Source organism: Elephantulus edwardii, unplaced genomic scaffold (genome assembly GCF_000299155.1).
Source record: "Elephantulus edwardii isolate Elephantulus edwardi_28Jun2011 unplaced genomic scaffold, EleEdw1.0 scaffold00048, whole genome shotgun sequence".
Taxonomy (NCBI): Eukaryota; Metazoa; Chordata; class Mammalia; order Macroscelidea; family Macroscelididae; genus Elephantulus; species Elephantulus edwardii.
Genome location: NW_006399798.1, coordinates 16848377 through 16868613, shown reverse-complemented (window position 1 = coordinate 16868613; position 20237 = coordinate 16848377). Strand labels below are relative to the sequence as shown.

The 20237-nt window shown below is 40.2% G+C and overlaps 1 protein-coding gene across 1 annotated transcript in view; it reads right to left on the bottom strand.

Moving 5' to 3' along the window:
* BPTF (bromodomain PHD finger transcription factor) overlaps window positions 1-20224 on the bottom strand; it is a 151586-nt gene extending 131362 nt beyond the window's left edge. Inside the window, exon 1 of the mRNA XM_006886274.1 lies at window positions 19975-20224. Coding sequence (XP_006886336.1) covers window positions 19975-20167 — 193 coding nt within the window. The 5' untranslated portion in view covers window positions 20168-20224. The remainder of the gene's footprint in view (window positions 1-19974) is intronic.
* Window positions 20225-20237: the final 13 nt, after the last annotated feature.

The window sequence follows — 20237 nt, the reverse complement described above, 5'->3', positions numbered from 1 at the left end:
GGCTCCAAAAGCTGAGGAAGATCATCTGGAGAATTTAAATTTAAAAATTTAAAAGCATAGCTGAAAATATTGAAAAACTACATTTTAAGGTGTTTCATCTGCACACTGCTCTGACAGCAGAGGTGCTGCTATGTGCTGTCAAGTCTCAAGTAACTCATGGCTGACCCTCAGTGGGTATTCAGAGGCTATAAATTACATGGGAGGAGAGTGCCCATCCTTTTCCCTCAGAACAGCTGATGCATTCGAACCACCTTGCCTTTGGGTTGGTGGCACAAGATGGGAAAAAAAAGGTAATTTATTGAGGAAGAATTAAAAAGAGTGTACAAAACAATTCTGATGGGCAAAACAGAAAGAACTCTTTCAACTATGGAAGCTCTAGAAATGTATCAACTACTTTAAACGTTGGAGTATTTCCTCAAAAAAGTCTCAATCTATGCTAAGCAAGCATTAGAAAGGAAGAAAGGGCAAGAAGAGAGATCCACACAGATTAACACCGGCATTTCTTCTTTTACATTCCACAAATAGAATGTACTTGAAACAAACAGAACTCAAAGGAGACAATGTGAGCACTGGAATCAGGCGAGGAGCCATGAGGTAAAATAGAGAACTTGCCCCACTGAATATGAATCATTCAGCTGCACTGGAATCTGTCCAAGTGTGTGACTGCAAGAGCACACCCCAGAGTTCACAACCAAGTATTTACATTCTAACCAAATCTCAGAAGGCTCATGGTCGCAACCAAGTATCACTTAAGTAACAAAAGAATATTATAGGGGTTTGTGGGAAGTCTTCTTTTCTTTGAAGATGACTAGTTAAATAAGGTGGCCAGAGACTCCTAAGAAAGAGGTTTTGTATATACAAAACCACGTACACTGGGACAGGCACATATCAACTTTTAGACAATTAGAAAGTAAGGATTCTTTGAGTTATATTAAATCTCTCAACCAAAGTCTCCAATTCAGTCCTTTCTCCCTTCTTGTCCTACATGACTTAACTTTATAAGAGCAACAGATTTCCTAAAGAATTCTTTTCCCTACCACCTAAGATTGGAAGCAGGAGTAGCATCCACTTCCTAAACAACATGCCCCTAGAAACAGAACTTAAAGGCTTCAGGCCTTTTGTTCTCAGGGTCGCTATGAGTCTTAACGGCGATCAATAAAAACAAAAATCATCTAAGAACAATAAAAGATGTACAGTCACCCCAATGTCCCTAAATCTTACTACAGACAATCCAATCACAAAACAAGAATAATGATGGATCAACAGTCCCAAAAGGGCGGCAGTGTAGAAGGTTAGTGACGGCGATTCAGGCTGCCTAGTCTTTAAAACAAATAAAGGCTAGTAAGAGACACTGGGTAAATTCCCACTACTCTAGCAGAAGCTAGCTTACTAGAACAGCAGTCAAGGGAGCTTTCAGTTATTCTCTGAAATGGCCAAGTAGTCTACAACTGTAAAGTACAAGATAAGAAACAGTGGCCACCTGAGGCCACTGAGTGCTTGAAATGAAGCCTGCATCCCTGAGGAACTGAGGTTTTTAATTTTACTTGATTCAAATTTCCAAAGTCCTGCAAAGTCCACTGGTTAACACACTGGACAGCACACAACTACAGGATGGAAAGAATTCAGAAGCTTCCTCTGAATCACACATTCAATGCAACTGTTGTGAAAAGACAAAGGAATGAAATAGTCCTTACCTTAAAAAGAACACTCAGATTATGGCCTATTTCAATACAAAACCTTAGTGATCATTCACTTTTGTTGGCTGCTGGAGAGTCAGAAGTGACTCTTGCCTGATCCTGAAGCGGGGTTTCAGAGGCTGTAAATTGCATAGGAGGAGACCACCCACCCACCTTTCTCCTATGAAGCTGCTGATGGATTCAAACCACCAGAGGTGTGAGGGCTGTGAGTCCCTACTGATTCCCCCAGAACTACCTAGATATAATGCTCACTGCTGTTGGGTCAGAACTCTCCACTGGGTTTCAGAGCAGACTGCCCATCATTCTCCCAGTGGATTTGAACTGCCTGAGAGGTGAGGCTTAGCAGTACAACTCTCTATGGACTATGCCATCAGAGCTCACCAAACAGGATCACTACTAACAGGTCAAATAATCAAGGGAGTAAGATCATCCTAAATGTTCGCACATCTAATAACCCAAACCCAAATCTTACTGCTGTCAAGTTGATTCTGACTCAGAGAACCTACAGATCTGCCCACAGGCTTTCCAAGACTGTAAATCTTTAGGGAAACAGAATGCTATATCTTTCTCCTGAGGCTGGTGGCTTTGAACTGCTGATCTATTGGTCAACAGCCACATTCTTTAACCACAGAGCCACCAGGGCTCTTTAATAATTATAGAACCTCAAAATACATGAAACAAAAATTAAAATAAAAATATACTAGAGACATATCCATAAAAACACTTGAAGCCTTCAACACTCCTCTATCAGCAAGAAACTAAACAAGTAGAATAGAACAATGACATTAACCATCCTGACCTATGAACACCTCATCAAACAGAATGCAACTTCCTGCCACATGCACATGGAACATTCACCAAGACAGACTATACTTTAGGCCATTTAAAGAATCTCCAAATATGTCTTTCAAATACAAAGTGCATTTCTTGATTATAATGGAATTAAATTAGAAATCAGTAAGGATACTGGAAAATTCCCCCAAACATCTGGAAACCATGGGACATTAATTGTACAAGGCCCTACATTAACCTCAACTCTTAAGACTCAGAGAGATAGTGTTGGGCTTACTGGGCTGACAGAGACTGTGGCCACTCTTCAAATCTGGAGGAAAGAAAAACTCTCCTGAGCCAGGTCTCTAAGGTTAAGTAATCACACCAAGAAGACAACTCACTCCTTTGAATACCAACCACATATGGTCACAATAACAGCATGTGCCTAAGAATAAAGCCCAGAAGCAGGAAAAGGTAGGACTGATTTGAGAAATGAAATAGGTTGAGAAACAGAAATGAGAATTACAGGGAGGAAGAGCGAAAAGTGTAATTACATTGTGGGTATTATAATTAATGTTATAAAACGTGTATGCCATCATTGTCTTTTTGTGTCTGGCTTACATCACACAGCAAAATATGTCCTTGATTTATAAATCATGCTAAGATCACTAATACAAAGAGCTAAGGAAAAGTTTACGTACAGAATCAATCATGGAGGGACAATAAGGATAAGAAGGGAGGAAGAGGTGAGTGAAAATTAATAAACAGGTAAGTTGAGTGAATGGAAAGGCAATGCACAATAAAGTAGTACACCCACTGTGGAAAACAATCTGGCACTTTTTAAAAGAAGTTAGAAATAACATTTGACCAAGTAATTCCACTCATGGGAATATACCCTATAGAAACCAGAGCCACAATTCACACAGTTGTATGCACACCCATTTTTTGCTACGTTATTCACAATAGCAAAGAGATGGAAACAACTCAAGTGCCAAACAACAAATGAATTGGATAGAAAAACTATGGTACCTTCACACAATGGAATATTGTGTAGCATTGAAAAACAATTTGCTCTCCAACTCTCCTTTTCTGACAGCATGCTATAAGGTCTGGTTTCACCCATTTTTCTAAGGGTCTATTTCCTCATTTTTTTTTAAATTTTTATTATTTTTTTTTACTTTTACTCATTTGCACAAACCACCTTTCACTGGCTATGCCTCCATCTTGTTAACGTAATAAACCAAACTGGCTTTGCTAAAAAAAAAAAAATTTAAAAAAAAAAACCACAAAAAACAAAACCAAACCAAAAACAAAATACAATGACCTCATAACATCGGGGAGCCTTGAGGACATTATGCTGAGTGAAATACCTCAGTTACAAAAAGACAAACACTGCGTAACACCACTGTTATTATAAAACAGGGTAGACATGGGGGGTGGGAGGTTGGGGAGAGAACAGGAAGAGTGGACAGATAATGAACACTGAATTATAACAGATGAGGGAAAGAACTGTCTAAAAGGAATATATGATTAGACATTGTATATATGACAACAATCTGGAACAAGGGGTGCAGTATGGGGTTCTTGGGAGGAAGAAAAATATGCAACAATAAAAAAATGTTTAAAAATAAATAAACGCAACAAAGCTGACCTCTCCTTGGGTCTGTCAGGAATGTACCAGCACCTCTCCCTCACTGACACACTGTCAGATATGAACATGCTGCATATTGCTACTGAAGACCAGTGCAACATGAATGAAACACAATGCATACGAATGACTGAACAAAAATCAATTTAAAAAGATTTACAGCTTTGGCAAAAAAGTATCACAATAAAGTGAATACTACTAAAAATAGGGTAGGGAATAACGGAAAGATGTTTACTTGTATCTTATTGATTATGCAAAGGCATATGACTGTGTGGATCATAACAAATTATAGCTAACATTGAGAAGAATGAGAGTCCCTTCTAGAATATTTAATTGTGTTCACATGAAACCTATACATAGACCAAGAAGTAGTAGTTATTATCTTAAAAGAACAGGAGTATTACTGCATGATTTAAAATCAGAAAATCTGTGCATCAGAGTTGTAGCCTTTCTCCATATCTATTCAAGCTTCATCTCATCTACTCTATGCATGTTAGGAGAAGTGATTCCTTGGAGAGTGACATCACGCTTGGAAAGGTCAAAGGTTGTCCAAAGAGAGGAAGACCCTCTACCAGGTGGACTAATACAGTGACTGCTACAATGAGCTCGATTATGTCTGGAATTATGAGGATGGCACAGATTATGAGGGCTCAGATCAGGGTTCATAGGATCACTATGAATCATACTCAACTCGGCAGCACCTAACAATAATATTCAATCGGTAAGGAGCTCTGGTGGCACAGAGATAAGGAGCTGAATTGCAAGCCAAAGGGTTCAACAACATCGGCAGCTCCATAAGAGAAAGACAGGCAATCACTTCCCAGCAATTTAGAGCTTCTAAAACTCCACGAGGGCCAGGTCTGAGTCTATTCCAATTTGATGGCACAAAACAACAATATTCACTGTGTATGCTGAGCAAGTAATTCAAGAAGTTGGACTATATGAAGAAGAATGTGGCATCAGGATCGAGGAAAAGACTCATCATAAACCACCTGCATTATACAAGTAACACAATCTTGCTTGCACAAAGTAAAGAGGACCTGAAGCACTTGGTGTACAAGAGCAAAGACTAAATACAGCCTCCAATAAGGGCTACATCCCAACATTACAAAAGCAAAATCCTCACCACTGAACCAAAAGACAACATGAGAGATGGAGAAAAGGCTGAAATTGCCAACTACTTCATTTTATTTGGATCCACAACCAACACCCATGGTAGCAGCAGAAAGGAAACCAAAAGAAGCATTGCCCTGGGGAAATCTGCTCTCAAGGATGTGTTCAAAGGATCTTAGCAGAGTAAGACTAAGATGGGCCTGATCCAAGCTATGGTCTTCAATTGCTTCCTATACATCTGAAAGTTGGGCAATGAATAAAGAGAACAGAAGAATGGAAGTCTTTGGATTACAGTGTTGGTGAAAAGTATAGAATATTCCATGAACTGCCAAAAAACCAAAAGAAATCTGTCTTGAAGAACTGCAATCAGAGTACTCCTTAGAAGCAAAGATGGGGGGGGGGGAGGAAGCAAGGATGGTGAAACTTCATCTTACTTTGGGCATATTTTCAGGAGAAATCAGTCCTGAGAGAGGTATCATGTTGGGAAAGGGAACGGGGCAGAGAGGAAGATCCTCAACAAGATGACTAACATCACAATGGGCTTGAGCTTGACAAGATTGTAAGGATGGTGGAGTTAGGTATCATTGGGTCAGCTGAATATGACTCACAGAGGCTCTATCAACAATGTATCTAAATCCTGGACAATCCTCATGCCCGACATTGGGGCCCACTGCCACGGTCACTGTGTCAACCCATCTCACTGACCTCCATCCTCTTTCTCTGACCCTCCTCCTCCATCTTTCCAAGCACGACATCCCTTTCCAAAGAATTGTTGTTTTTGTTAGATGCTTTCAAGTCTAATATGACTCATAGTTACCCTACAAACACAAGATGTGAACCCTGTCCTATCTTGTTCCTCCAAAGAATAGTCCCTCCTAACAACATCAATCCCCAAAGTATGTGAGTCAAAGCTTCATAATCCTTAGGTGAGGAATCTGTTCACAGGATTGTTGAGTTGTAGTCAAGTGGAGGGCATCTAACAACAGTAACATAGAGTTAGTCATTACAACAGTAAGTAGATCTAAAGTGTGTGATGGCAACAACAAATGCAGTTACACACAAAGATTCAAGTTCAGGCAAAGAGAAAAAAAAAGGAGTAAAGTGAAGAGAAAATGAGTGATTTAGAAGGCAATCCATCAATGACCTTTTTTCTCAGCCTCACCATTTCTCTTATTTGTCTATCTACCTAAACTATCTTCATGATCTACCACTCTATATCCAGGTATCAATTTAATAGAAGGTCTACCTCATGAGCCTAACGCACTAATTCGTGTGTTGAATTTCCCCACAGGGTTTTCTAGAATATAATCTTGTAAGATCAGGTGGCTGGGTCTTTCTTCCTAGAACTGCTGCGGAGGCTAGAAGAAAAGCCAACCTTCAGAGTGTAGGCAAGCACTCAAGCTCTATGCTACCAGGGCTACTTTCTCCAGTCTTATCCACTCCAACTCATTCTCTACGGCTTTGAAAAACAAACAAATCCGATCAAAACACTTCCTGCTTAAAACCCATCATGGTTTTCTATTATATGTGCTGATCCAAGTTAAGATTTTACAAATCCTTCTCCCCTCCCTTCACCCCAGCTACTTTAGTTATGAGCTTCACTATCACTTCAAGGCTGCTTTTCTCCTGATCCCTATAGACTAGATTACATGTACTTGCCCTCTTTCAAAGTTATTTCACAGATAGAGCTACCTCTCCTGCTCCTCAAAAGCCTTCAACAGGGCAGGGCCATATCTGACTGCAACACCTAAACTTGGCAGGAACACAGGTATTTTCTTAATAAATGAAGTAACAGAAAGATGATGAGGCTGACAAGGGAAGCGAAGGTCAAGTCATGGACCATCCACGTCCTAAAGTACAGAACACCTTGGGTGCTCTGGTCACCTAGTGGCAAGAAGATGAGCAATACCGAAAGGTCACAGTTCGAATCCACCTGATGCTCCACGGAGAAGGAGGGGCAACCTCCTCCTGTGCCAGTCGGATCCAAGTTGACGGTACACAATAACCACCAAAAAAAACCCCAACAAGACATTTTTCCTATAAACAGTTTTATAATGGAATGAGTGTGGGTAAAAGGTGGCCAGGTAGACAGATTCTTAAGAGGTCAAATGAAGAAGGCCTGATATAGGAAACTGTTGGGAGGGAAAGACAAGCTGAAAGACAGTTAAGACATAAATTAAGCATATTCTAGTGACAAGTCTGCGTATGGAAGAGGAGGCATACAGAGGAGGTGCTAGGATTTCCTCACTCTTGGTTTAAGGAATTCAGCGTGCAGTGTCATTATTCTCTGAGCAGGGTGATGAGAGGTTAAGCACTAACACACTGTCCTGTTCTGGACAATCCAAGTTTGAGGTGCTACAAATATTTGAGGCAGCTCAGCAAATATGTATCTACTAAACTGTTCAAAGTTGAGGGGGGATAAAGCATGACTTCAGACAGAGATTTGGATATCAGCAGTCATGAGTATTAAAATTTATTAGTAGTAAAAGAAACAAAAAGCCATAAGACAGCTTTTCAAGCCACCAAATGCCAAAAGTTTGATGTTTTGGTTTTGTTTTTTCTTTTATAAAGTTTAAGTGAAATGGGAATGTTCATACACTACTGCTGGATAGGCATTAAATTTATAATATAATGTAAGGACTTGGTGTATTATATATTATAGAATACATACATTATAATTTGATAGTATAACACATGAAAAGCCGTAAAAACCGTAGCCTTTGATTCAATGAAGTCAGCTTCTTAGTAATCATCTTGGCAGGGGTGGAGGGTGGGAAATCAGAGATGTGCAGGTAAACACAACAAACAAACAGAACAGGTTCATTTTGGCAGAGCCAGAGGAGTGAATTGATATAGCTAGGAAAAACAGTATTATTATCAGTCCTCTTCTATCCTATACCATCATGGCTGGACAGGTTGTTTTGCTAAAAGCAGTTTAGTCTTGATACAGTTCAAAAACATATGGCTCCCCACTACCTAATAACAAATACAAATTTTTAAAAAATAAAATACAAACTCTTAAGACTAACATTATTCAAATTGGCCCAACATACAATAACCATTTCTTTAAGTTCTGAATCTCAACACCCAAATTGCCAGTAGTCAGACCCTGACCTCACATCTGTCTGTCTCCCACACTCTCCTCTCCCTAACCGACCTTCACCTGGGGAAATTCAACATGAGAAATCCACCCTTGTTCTTGCCACTGTTTCTCTGATCTTCCAATAGAATGGCCTCTCCCTTCCTAATTTGTTTTTTTTTTTTGCTTTTCTTACAGCCCTCATCAGAGTCCTCCCTATGTCTCTTATTTGTCACTATGTTACTCCCTCCTAAAAATAAGGATCGTTAAGAGAAGGGGCCATTTCAAGTCCATCTCTGCATCTCTCTGAAGCTTCTAATGTGCTTTGTAAACTCATTACACACTGTAAAACAGTACTTTCTGAAACTCTGGCTAGACAGCAAATTTGTAACTAGAGTTACTTTTTCCTTTCAACACATGGTAAACTTACAACTAAGAAACAAAAAGTTAAAAATACACTATAACAAAAGAAAGGAAATATAAGCCTTAACTGTGACTCCAGCACTGTGAAAGCAGAAGCATCTAACTTTGCAAAGTAGCAGCTCCCTCCAAGTATGTTGAGGAGGAGGATACAGTTTGAGATCTAGAGGCACCAAGACCCCTGGATCACCAGGCTCATAGGGCTTCTTGACAATGGCAGTCAAAGTCTGAATACTATAAAGTGTGAGCGCCATGCAGGTTCTTAAAATACTAGATATATGCTACCCACTCTCCAGCTCTTAGGAAGGAGGTTTAAGAGACCACTTAAGAAACCAAACTCACTAAAGAAAACGCTAGAGAACTACACAAAAACAAATATGGAAGTTGTGGGTTTCCCCTAAAGAAAAGGAACCATACCGATGAAATCCACCAGGACAAACCATGGCCACCCACAAAGAGCCACCCTCCTAAACACAGACAGCCCAGGATCACCAAGCGCTTGAATGAGGCCTCCTCCCACAAGAGAAAGCCCAAAGCGAAGAAAGGAAATGGAAGCAAGAAAGGAGAGAAAACCTGAATACTATAATGTCTTCACAGAGGGAGAGAGCAGGATGTTGGTCACATCCATGAGGTGGTTTTCGTTTTATTAAAAAAAAAATACAAGAAGAAATAGAAGATCTAACATTTACATAATTTAGAATTCAAAAGGAAAACCAAGCAAATTTGAGGGGAAGGGAAAAAATACACAATACAAGAAATGCACTACCCCTAACTAAAAAGACGTAATGTTGGGATTAAAGGGTCCTCATTGCATCCGGGAGGGAGGGGGGAAACGGGGGACGGGACCACCACACTAAGAGCCAGCACTGTAAAACTTCGTAGTATTACAAACCATGAAGAAAGCTTGAAAACTTTAAAAGACAAAACAAGTCAGATGCAAAGGAGCTAATATGAACGCCACTGCAGACTTCTCATTGGCCAGGCCAGATGCTGTAAAATAATAAACTCTTCAGAAAAAGCTAAAAGAAACTCTTGCTTTTCAAAATTTAGATCAAATTTAGATCAGATCAAATAGGGAGCTCTGATGGCCTAGTGCTAAGAAACTGTGCTGCCAATACAAAGGCAACAAGGTTTGAATTCACCAGTTAGTTACTCTGAGGGAGGAAGATGGTCAATCTCTCAGGCTGAAAACCTGCTGGAGGGTCACCTACAAATCAAATGCAACTTAAAAGTACACACCAACAATACTAGACTAAACTATCAGATATCAGAATTGACCTTTTCAGACATGTAACAACACATTTACTTCTCAAGCTGCTGTTGTTGTTATGTGCCATCGAGTCACCTGGACTCATAGTGACCCTATGTACAATAGCTCTGGACGCTGCTCTACCTTGAGTCAGTCCACTGTCTCTGACAATCCTATCCCCATTATCCTCGTTACTGTGTCAGTCCGTCTCCACCAGGGTCTTCCTGTCCTGCACTGTCTGCTCTCCCTTCCAGGCATGATGTCCTTCTCCAAGGACTGGTCCCTCCTAGCCATGTGCCTAAAGTTTATGACACAGAATTTTAAAATCTTTGCCTCCAAGGATCAGCCTGTTTTCGTCCTCTTCAGAACAGATCTGTTTGTTCTCTTGGCAGTCCAAGGTATGTTCAATACTCTTCTCCAGCACCACAACTCAAAGGCATTGATTCTTCTTCTGTCATCCTTAGTCACTGTCCAGCTTTCTGATACACAGCAAGTAACTGCAAAGACCATGTCCTAAATCATAGTCTAGAGACCTTAGTCTACAGACTGACCCTATGTACTTCTCAAGTACCTGTTCTTAAAAAGCAACTAGAGATGGTGTTCCACTGAAAACTGTCTTTTAAGTAGTCAAGAAACAGGTGACTGACACAGGAAAACAATAAGAGTCCACATGATGGACTTTACCATGTGATGGTAAAGAGACTTACTGAGTAAGTCTTATAGGGAGTGCAGCAATGCAGAACAAGGGTTGTAGAAGGGAAGGTACAGGGAATTATAACAGACACCAGCAGTTTGAACCCATCCAGCAGAACCTCAGAAAGCAGGCCTGGCAATCTGCTTCAAAGTGCACAGCCTTAAAAACCCCACGGGGCAGTTCTACTCTGTACACATGGGGTTCCCATGAGTCAGAATCAACTCAACAGCAACTAACAACAAGTCTTCCTCAACCATTACCAAACTAAGATGCAAACTCTAAAGCAAATAAATCACATAACATTAACATAAGCTTATTATTTACAAATCTTACAGCAAAAAAAAAATAGCTAAAAGTTACCTCTGGAAAATTCTTTGAATGGAAAGAAGTAAGGCAGAGAACTGCTTATATTCACTATAAACCTTTAATACTCAAGTTTACTTTAACCATATACATGTTATTAATTTGGTAAAAGTACCAAAAGATGGGGGGAAACCTTGCTTTAAGTGAAAATAGTTTAATATAACCCCAGGAATATTTCTTTTTAAAATACAGATAAAACATGTACAGAAAATGGAGTAAAAGTTGGAAATTAAATCACTCCTTAGACTCAACTTTAACCAAACAGTAGACATAGACCTATAAGGTAACCAATATATGTTGATCGGGCCCTTTCTCCTTATTTCCTTTCAAGGAAGAAGGTCCTACCCTTTGAAGATATAACTTTCTGATAAATCTATCATTACTATTTACCCTCAAAAAATATATAGATATTGATCAGGCCTATTAAGTCACACCCTTTAGATCAATCAACCACACAAGATCAAAAAAGCAGCGTTTGCCAAACGATAAAGCTCAAAAAACTGGTAAAATAGAAGAACAGAAATGAAACACACAAATATGAAGTGTTGCTATGATGTGAGGATAATATTTAATGCTATAAAATGTATATAAACCATCGAGTGGAAAACTAATTTGCTCTGTACACTTAAATCACATTATCAAGTTTTAACAAAGGAACCAAAATAAAAAATAATTATCAAAGCATTTCATGGCTTTTTTACGATTTCAGATGATTTCCATTTCTTCATGCTTTTTTGATGAAAAAAATTGGTAAAGAGACATACCAAGAATGCTCTATGACAACTGAAAATTACCTATGGCATCTGTCCTTCTGGAATAACTTCTCTAAACTGGGATAATACATTTGGTATTTATTATAGTTATGAAGTCAATTTGATAGGTCAATTATGTTTAAATGACTAAATGAAAAAAGCAAATCTACTTTTTCTTCTTTAAGAGTGGTCATCAAAATTCTTTTTTTACACTTTTTTTTAATCTTTTTTCTTTTTTTCTATTTTTTTTTTAAATTTTTTTTTTTACACTTTTTTAATCTATCAATGGCTTTTGACAGAATAGAATTATTACCTCAATACACATGCTTAGGGAGGGAACTGTGGTGGCTGGCTTTTTTTTTGGGGGGGAACTGCACTGCCAACCCAAAGGTTTCTGGTTGTTACGTACTGTCGAGTCGCTTGCGACACACAGTAATCCTATATACAAGAGCCCTAAAGCCTGCTCCATCCTGTACCAACCTTATTGTCTCTGACACACCTACCCCCATTACCCCAGTTACTGAATCGATCCATCTCATTGAAGGTCAGTTCTGATCCACCAGATGCTCCATGGGGCAAAGACAGGCAATCTCCTCTCCTTCAATTTACAGCCTTTGAAAACCTGCTAGAGGGTGGTCAGCTATGAATCAGTTTCGACTCACAGTACATTAGCAACAACACTGTAAATAAAGCAATTCTATCTTCAGTGAATCTCCACTTTCAGTTCAGGAAGAAATTCTATCACATATTCAATTACATGAAGTAAAAACAGCCAACATAAATTGAGTCTTTAGCATGTACAAGACATTGTTCTAGGTAGTTCACATGTAGTGACTTATTTAACCTTCAACATTTTTAATTAAATATCACATTTCCAAATTATATATGAAGACAGTAAGACAAAGAAATAAGCAAACCATCTCATGTCAGAGAGCTAATTCAAACCGATGAAGTCTAATCCAGATTCTACACTCTACGCTGTTATCACCTCTCTAGATTCTTGGCATTCATAAAAGATTCATATAGAATCCTCACGTTCTCACACATCATGAGAGCCTACAATTCTATGTTGGCATTCCATCTGCAGGTGAAGCTTGCCAGCGTAGGAATCACTGGCTATAAGACCATTATCTGGAAAATCATTCGTGGCATGTGCAATTCTAGAATAAATTTTTCAAGCTGACCTTAAAAGTTCAATCTAAAAATCACAGATCTCTTGGAAAACGTATAACCTAGCTCTCTTTTGTCATACGATTAGTCTGCTTAAAAGCCACTGTAACAAACAGAAGTCTGGTTCAAATTAATTCCATTCAAATTGAATGTGTTCCACTTGGCGGTATATACCCAAGAGAAATAAGAACGTATGTTCACACAAAGCCTGGATCCGAGTGTTCACAGCACTATTCTTCATAGCCCTAAAGGAAACACAACTCAAGTGCCCATCAACTAATGAACAGCTAACCGTAGCGTGGCAGTGCACAGGCACTGGAATATTATTTGACTAGAATACTGGCACATGCTACTATACAACATGGGTGGACCTTGCAAACATTATGCTAAGGGAAAGGAGCAGCTTACGCTAAGACTCAGTTTATATGAAATGTTCAGAGTAGGCAAATCCACAGGACAGAATAAGACTAACAGAGAGGGAGGCAGAATGACAGTGACTGACTGCTCAGAGGTATGAGGTTACTTTTAGGAGTGATGAAACCTTCTGGAATTAAGTAGTACTGATGGTTGCGCAACACTCTGTAAACACACTAAAAACCACTGAGTTGTAGAGTTTAAAAGGGTGAAATTTTGCCATGTGAATTATATCTCAATAAGCTGCTATTTAGAAACCAGATGCTTGTTAAATACAACTTGAAACCCATTCAGTAATTTAAATAGCCAATAAATGTTAGCTACTACTCTTAATATTTTAAAAACCAAGCATTAACGAAACTAATGCTATCTGAATAATATCAACTTAATGGAGTCTGGTTGTCTAGTGGCAAGAAGCTGTGCTGCAATCACAAAGGTACACGGTTCGAGGCCACCAGCTCCTCCGTGTGAGAAGGATGGGCAATCTCCTTCCATGCAATTAACTGCATCTGAAAACCCACTGGAGTGTCAGTTATGAGTCAGTTCTGACTTGAGGTACACAACAACAACATTTTAAAAAAATATGTAAACAAGACATAAGGATAACCTTTTTTTTCAAAAAAAAGGATAATCCTTTAATGTATTTTAGGAAAAATAATAACATTTTAGATATATACAAAGTATACATATATGGTGGCCTAGTGCGTAAGAAGTTGCACTGCAAATTCAAATGACATGTGGTTCAGCTGCTCTGAGCGAGACGGACAGGCAATATTCTCCTATGTGATTTACAGCCTCTGAAAACCTGCTGGGGGGGTCAGCCAGGAGTTGGTTCCAACCTGACTGCACTCAACACCAGTAGAATATCTGGACAAAATAAGATAGTATAACAATATTTCATAGTGTGCATTTCAATTTGTTAAATGATTTCACTCTCAATCTTTTAAAGTACATTTATATACACACACACACAGAGTGTTATATTTTGTTTTGTTAAATAGTCTGTCTCCCGAGGCTTATCATTTTTAAGTAACTTAATGCCTGGGAAAAAAGTTATACTATGGAGGGTCAGTGTGTGAACTAGTGATCACATACAAACCATGCATTTGAGACTGTAACTACTATAAACTACAAGTGGGCATTCGAAATGAAGAAAAACTAAGGTGGGCAACTCTACCCAGGAAAAACATCTAGGAAAGGGATGTGAGCCATAAATTAAAAGTCACTCAAAGGCAAGCAGCACCACCACTAAGGAGAAGGGCAGGGTGGTCCCGGTTCAGTGGTACAATGCTCGTCTTCTGTGAAGACCTGGGTCTTCTGCTTTGTGGCCAATGGATCTCACACACAGCCATCTGTCAGAAGAGGCTGGCATGTTGCTATGAGATGCAAAATGGATCAGCAGAGCTTCCAGACCAAGAAGGAAAACTTGGTGCTCTATCTTTGAAAAATTAATCAGTGAAGAACTTGTGCAACCCAACAGTCTTTTCCCAGGACAATGACAAAGGTTTAGGGTGCTCTGCTGTGTTCTCTTCAGTAGTGCCTGAGATCAGCAAGACCCAGGGCCTGGAGCAAGAGGGTGGAGTCCCTTCCAAGCCCAGGAAGAGTTTGTTCCTCACTATGTCACCCCAAATGCCTTCGCCATGAGGATCTGCAGTCCAAGAGAGTCCAGGGTCTCAAGGAATGAGGAAAGAACGACCTAAGAGACCAGAATCGCAGTCCTGAAGGACATCTGCACACTTCAAAACCCTGCTCCATTTCCAAATATTCCAAAGGATGAGCACAGAGACAGATACGGCCACATGAGTATCAGTGCATAATACGACACCCCTCTTTGTTGCCCATCATTTTATTAACTCCATGGCTCTCAATTCTCTTTCATTCTCATGGTTTTAATCCCTTCAAGTGCAGATACCTGGAAACAGGTCTCACTAACTCCTTATAAGGTCTTGACTTCCCTACTGATCCTGAAGACACTACTGTTCTTTGTCTTCACCTTTAAGGGGAACTTTAAATTCTTCTCTAATGCGCCTCAGTTTCCATTGCAATCACTCTAATCACATTTTCAGTATCTCAGGTCTGGATTACAGAACCTATCCATTCATATCTGCCCCCTTCAATGGACCTTACCTAAAAAGAAGCTATGCTTAACTTCCAAAGGTCCCACTGAAATCCCAAGAGTTCCTCTTGCCAACCCCACAAGTGAAATACACTCACAACAGATTTTAGAGAAAGGGGATTTCAGAAACCACCTCTTTCAGTAAAGAAGAAAGAGTCCCACCTGTGGCTTAACACTGAGGTTTGGTTTGGTTTGATGCTCATCTGACTAAAACACAGCACATTCTGGAAATGCACAATGAATGAATATCATTGATCCAGCTCACTCCTCACTCTATAGATTGGGAGTGTGAAGAGAGAGAAGAGAGTAAGAGAACAACTGCTATAGCCCTGGGCTCTGAATTCTGCCCAACACAGCACACCAACGAGTGCTAACAGTGTCTAGCGTGGTCACACAGTGGGCTTCTCAACTCCCACACTTCCCCATCCACTGTGTCTGCTCACACTGCTCTCTCCGTCCTCATCGTCCACAGGCCATCATGGAAGGAACACACACACACCATCTCCCTAAACATCTCCCCCTCCTTCCAATCTCCACTGCACTTTGTACCTCACTTGTAGCTATCAGGAATTATAAACACTGAAAAGATATTTGCTTGACAGTGAGGAAGCAGATAGTGCCAAACCAGGAACAAATTTTGTTGCAGGCAAATTGTCTCTGATCCCCACTATCACCACCCTTGTTGCTGTACAAATCCATTCTGACTCAATGCTATGTAAAAGGACCCCAAACCCTGCCCGGTCCCGTACCATCCTCCCCGTCCCTGCTGCATCTGAGCCCAATGTTGCAGACACTGTCCGTAGATCTCACGGAGGGTCTTCTTTTTCACTGACCTCTCCTTTACAAAGGACGTCTTTCTCCAAAGACTAGTCCCTCCTGACAGCATGTCCGAAGTAAGCAAGCACAACTTGCCATCCTAGCTGCAAAAGAATATTCTGGCTAAACTTCTCCCAAGACAGGACTCTGGTGCTCCTTTGGCAGTTCATGGTAAAGTCAATATTCTCCACCAATTCAATGCAGCTCTAAGGCCTCTTTTTCCCTTTCTTTAGTCCTCCTTATTCACTGTCCAGCTTTTATCTGCATATGAGGTGATTTAAAATGCCACAGGCTGGATTCCATTCACTGCCTTCAAGTACAGTCTGACTTATAGTGGCCCTCCACTGGGTTTCCAAGACTGTAAATCTTACAGGGGACAACCCACCTTTCTCCTCTGGAGTGGTTGGTAGGTTCACACTGCCAACTTTCTGGTTGAGAGGCCAACATGTTACCTCTACACTATGAGGTTTCTGAAGTCACTAAGTCTCCCAAGGTTTTGCTCTCTGAAATCAGAAGGTCCAAATTTCCAATTTTTCTGATAAGTAATTTCAGAAGTTCCATTCAAGTCCAATGCAAGAACCACTGTTTGTGATTTTTAAAATTCATCAAATGCTCGATTTTAAAACACTGTCAGAACTTTACCAAATGCCTAGTCAAAACATTTCCTATATAATCTTTCTCAATGTAGTGCCAAAGCATTTAATAAAATCTATATGTGGAAATAACTCTAAATTTACCAAAATGAAAATGAATAAAAACTTCATTAGACAAAATGCCTCCAGTTTAAACAGACTCACATTATTTCAATTCTTATTAATAAACATTCCTACAGCATTTCTTGTGATGTACTTTGGATACTCATTTAAAATTTTCTCCATAAAAGGAAAACATTTCCTCTCAAACAAATAAACTTTAAAAAAAAAATCTATGATGTTAAACAAGTAAGTAGCAATATTGTCTTTGCATCAAGTTATATCACTTTATTACAAAGTAATAAATAGATTAATTACTTATTCTTACAGTGGCAACTTAATGTATCAGTACCTGAGGCAATACTCAGTAGGTCCCAGAACTAGTGTAAACCATTTCCTCTCAGCTGCTAACCAAAAGACTGGAGGTTTGAATCCACCTTGTGGGCCATGAACAAAGTCTATTAATTCACTTTCTGTGCTGTGGAAAGTGGTTCTGCTCTGAAAATGATGAGGTTGCCATGCCTTAGAATCCACTCAACCGCAACAGGTAAGGCAATGCTCTCAGAATTAGCACTAAAACCTATTTTTATCTTAAGTTTGAAAGCACAACGAGATACAACTTAATTATATTTCTTCATGTGTCTGTAGATTATCATAAACCACACCTAGAACATCTTTTCTTCCAAAACTCAAGCACATAAACACATCTACCTAAAAGGCTTGTTCTCAAGAAGTACAGAATGCTAATGGAATGAGTCCTTTGCCTACCCCCTCACCTGACACGCACCATCACTCATGCTGGGCAAGCAGGTACACTCAAACTCTGCCTTCCATTTGTTGTAATGTGGACAAAGACAAAACCACCACAAAGTGGAAAATGCTTGGCAAGCAATACAACATAACAACTCTTGCAATGAGCTCTGCTACTTAAAACATTTGCTGGTCAAACTGTCTTAGGAGTTATGGCACCCACTGTAAACGCAGCAAAACTTCATCTATTACCAGTTCCTACTTCCTAGCTGTCCAACTATGTCCATGACTGGGGTCAGTCAGGGGAGTTCATCAAGGAGTTGACAAAGAGATGGCATAAGTACACACAAGGTAAACTACATATGTCATCAAGGACCCCAAAAGGCAAATGTCATGGATGCAGCATAAACATACTGTAAAAGTGTTTCTTAAATAAGGTATTCTGACCACGAACTGTCATTTAACTGAAGACACGCACAGTCAAAGAATATCTGTCTGACCTTCAAGCAGAAGTTAAAAGTTGGAAACACTGCCCGACCAAAACTCCTTAGCTCCTGCAGAACCTTCCCATAATTCAGCTTCATTCCTCGGTAGGCTCTTGGGGAAAAGCTGACCAACATATGATTTCAAAAAGTAATTGCTATTGCCATAACCCATTGACTAAAATTAAGCTGAAAGAAGCAAAAAACTTTAATTCACTCTTTTTTGCATAGAAGTCAAACACTAAGGAATTCATTGCCTCCATTCTCCTGCCTCTCTCCACCCCCCCCCCCAACAATTACTATTGTTAGGCAAAAGAAATTACTCTGTTTGCTCTTAAGACAATCACAATTAGCTAATATCTGGCATACCATTCCTTCAATAAGCACTTAAGCATTTATTTTTTAAAAAATGGAAATATTAAAATTTACATTTCACCTAGTTTCTCTTTTTAAAAACAAGTGTAAAATTTTCATTACTTTTCTAAAGTCCTATTTCCTCATAAACTTTGCATTGTAAATACTTTTAAAGCCAGAGAGTTTAGCCCCGAGAGCCTAAAATATAAAGTCTCCTGGAGGTTTCTATTACAAGTTATGTTTAGTGTTTGTTGTTTTATTTTGTTTTTTAGAGTTTCGTATGCTGCATCTACTTATTTAATACAAAACAGCAACTGTGCTTGATTTTAGGCGTTTTGTTTTGTTTTGTTTCTTAACCACAAGCATTTCCACACCAGCCTGGACAAACTTTTTGCGAGGGAACAGGAGTCACCACTGAGAAGTTCATTACTGATCCACAGTAGACTTTTATTAGTCTCGGCACCAGAGTGAAAAGAGTTCATTTTGTCATCAATTCCCCGGGGTCCAAAAGGTCTTAAATAATAACTATGTCCGGACAATCACCTACACATCTTCTTGCAACAGGTGACACAAAACCGCCTTTTCCAAGCAAAACCACAGCTATCAAATTAGTTAGCGACGTGTGCCCTTGGTTTTTCCTTTTATTTTAGATTTTACCAAAATTATTTTGAAACCGAACGGACAACCCAGTTTGGCTTGCTTTTGAATCAAGCCATTTATCAGCAACTGTTGCACGGGCCCATTGAGACCAGGAGAATAAACACTCACACACACCCCAAGACCAGATAAGGCTTCTCTTCTAACCCAACCGATCTATTTCCTTAACAAACTTTAAATCACACAACAAGTGGTGTGAAGGCAAGTACGTGTGTCTGCCACACAACCTGTCTAAATCCTTAAGCCCCCTTTCTAAGGTGCAGACAGACCATAAAAATCTAAAAGCAAAATATGAGAAATGCCAAGACGTTTGCAAAAACAACAGGTTTCTTTCAAATATCCTCCCTCCCCCCCAATTCTCTCCCCAAACAAACCAAACCAAAGAGAGGCATTAATGCAATGGAGATGTGAATGCCAAAGTTCCAACCCTGCCCGGTTCAGACACTGCACTGGCACGCACTGGGGAAAAAGGGGGGTCTGGAGGGAGGGAAAGGGAGCGAGCGAGAGTGTGGCTTGCAAAGTGCAACAATGCAATCTCCATTTTGAACAATGCGCCTCTTTCCTCTGGTAAACCTCGTTTTTTTGCCACTGGCTGTGCCGTCGCGTTTCCCCCCCGGTTTGGGGGGGCGGCGGGGGTGGAGGGAGGCCGGAGCAGGATGCACAGCGCTCGGGAGGGAGGGCGAGGGGGGAGGGGAGGGAGGTGGGGAGCATCCGCGGCGCCCCGGCTGGGTGGGTACCTGGAGTGCTGCTATAGGTGCTATGGCTCCTGAAGCTGCTCTCGGTGCAGTAGCTTGCGTCGTCGTCATCGTCTTCCATCTCCTCCGGGTAATCAGAGTCATCGTCGTCATCCTCCATCTCGTCTTCCTCGTCGTCCTCGGAATCCTGGGTCTCCTCGGCGTCGCCGTCCTCCTCCTCCTCCTCCGAGACCATGTCCTCCTCCTCCTCCTCCTCGCTTTCGTGGTCATCGTACACCACTTTGTTGACGGCCCTCCGGGTCGCG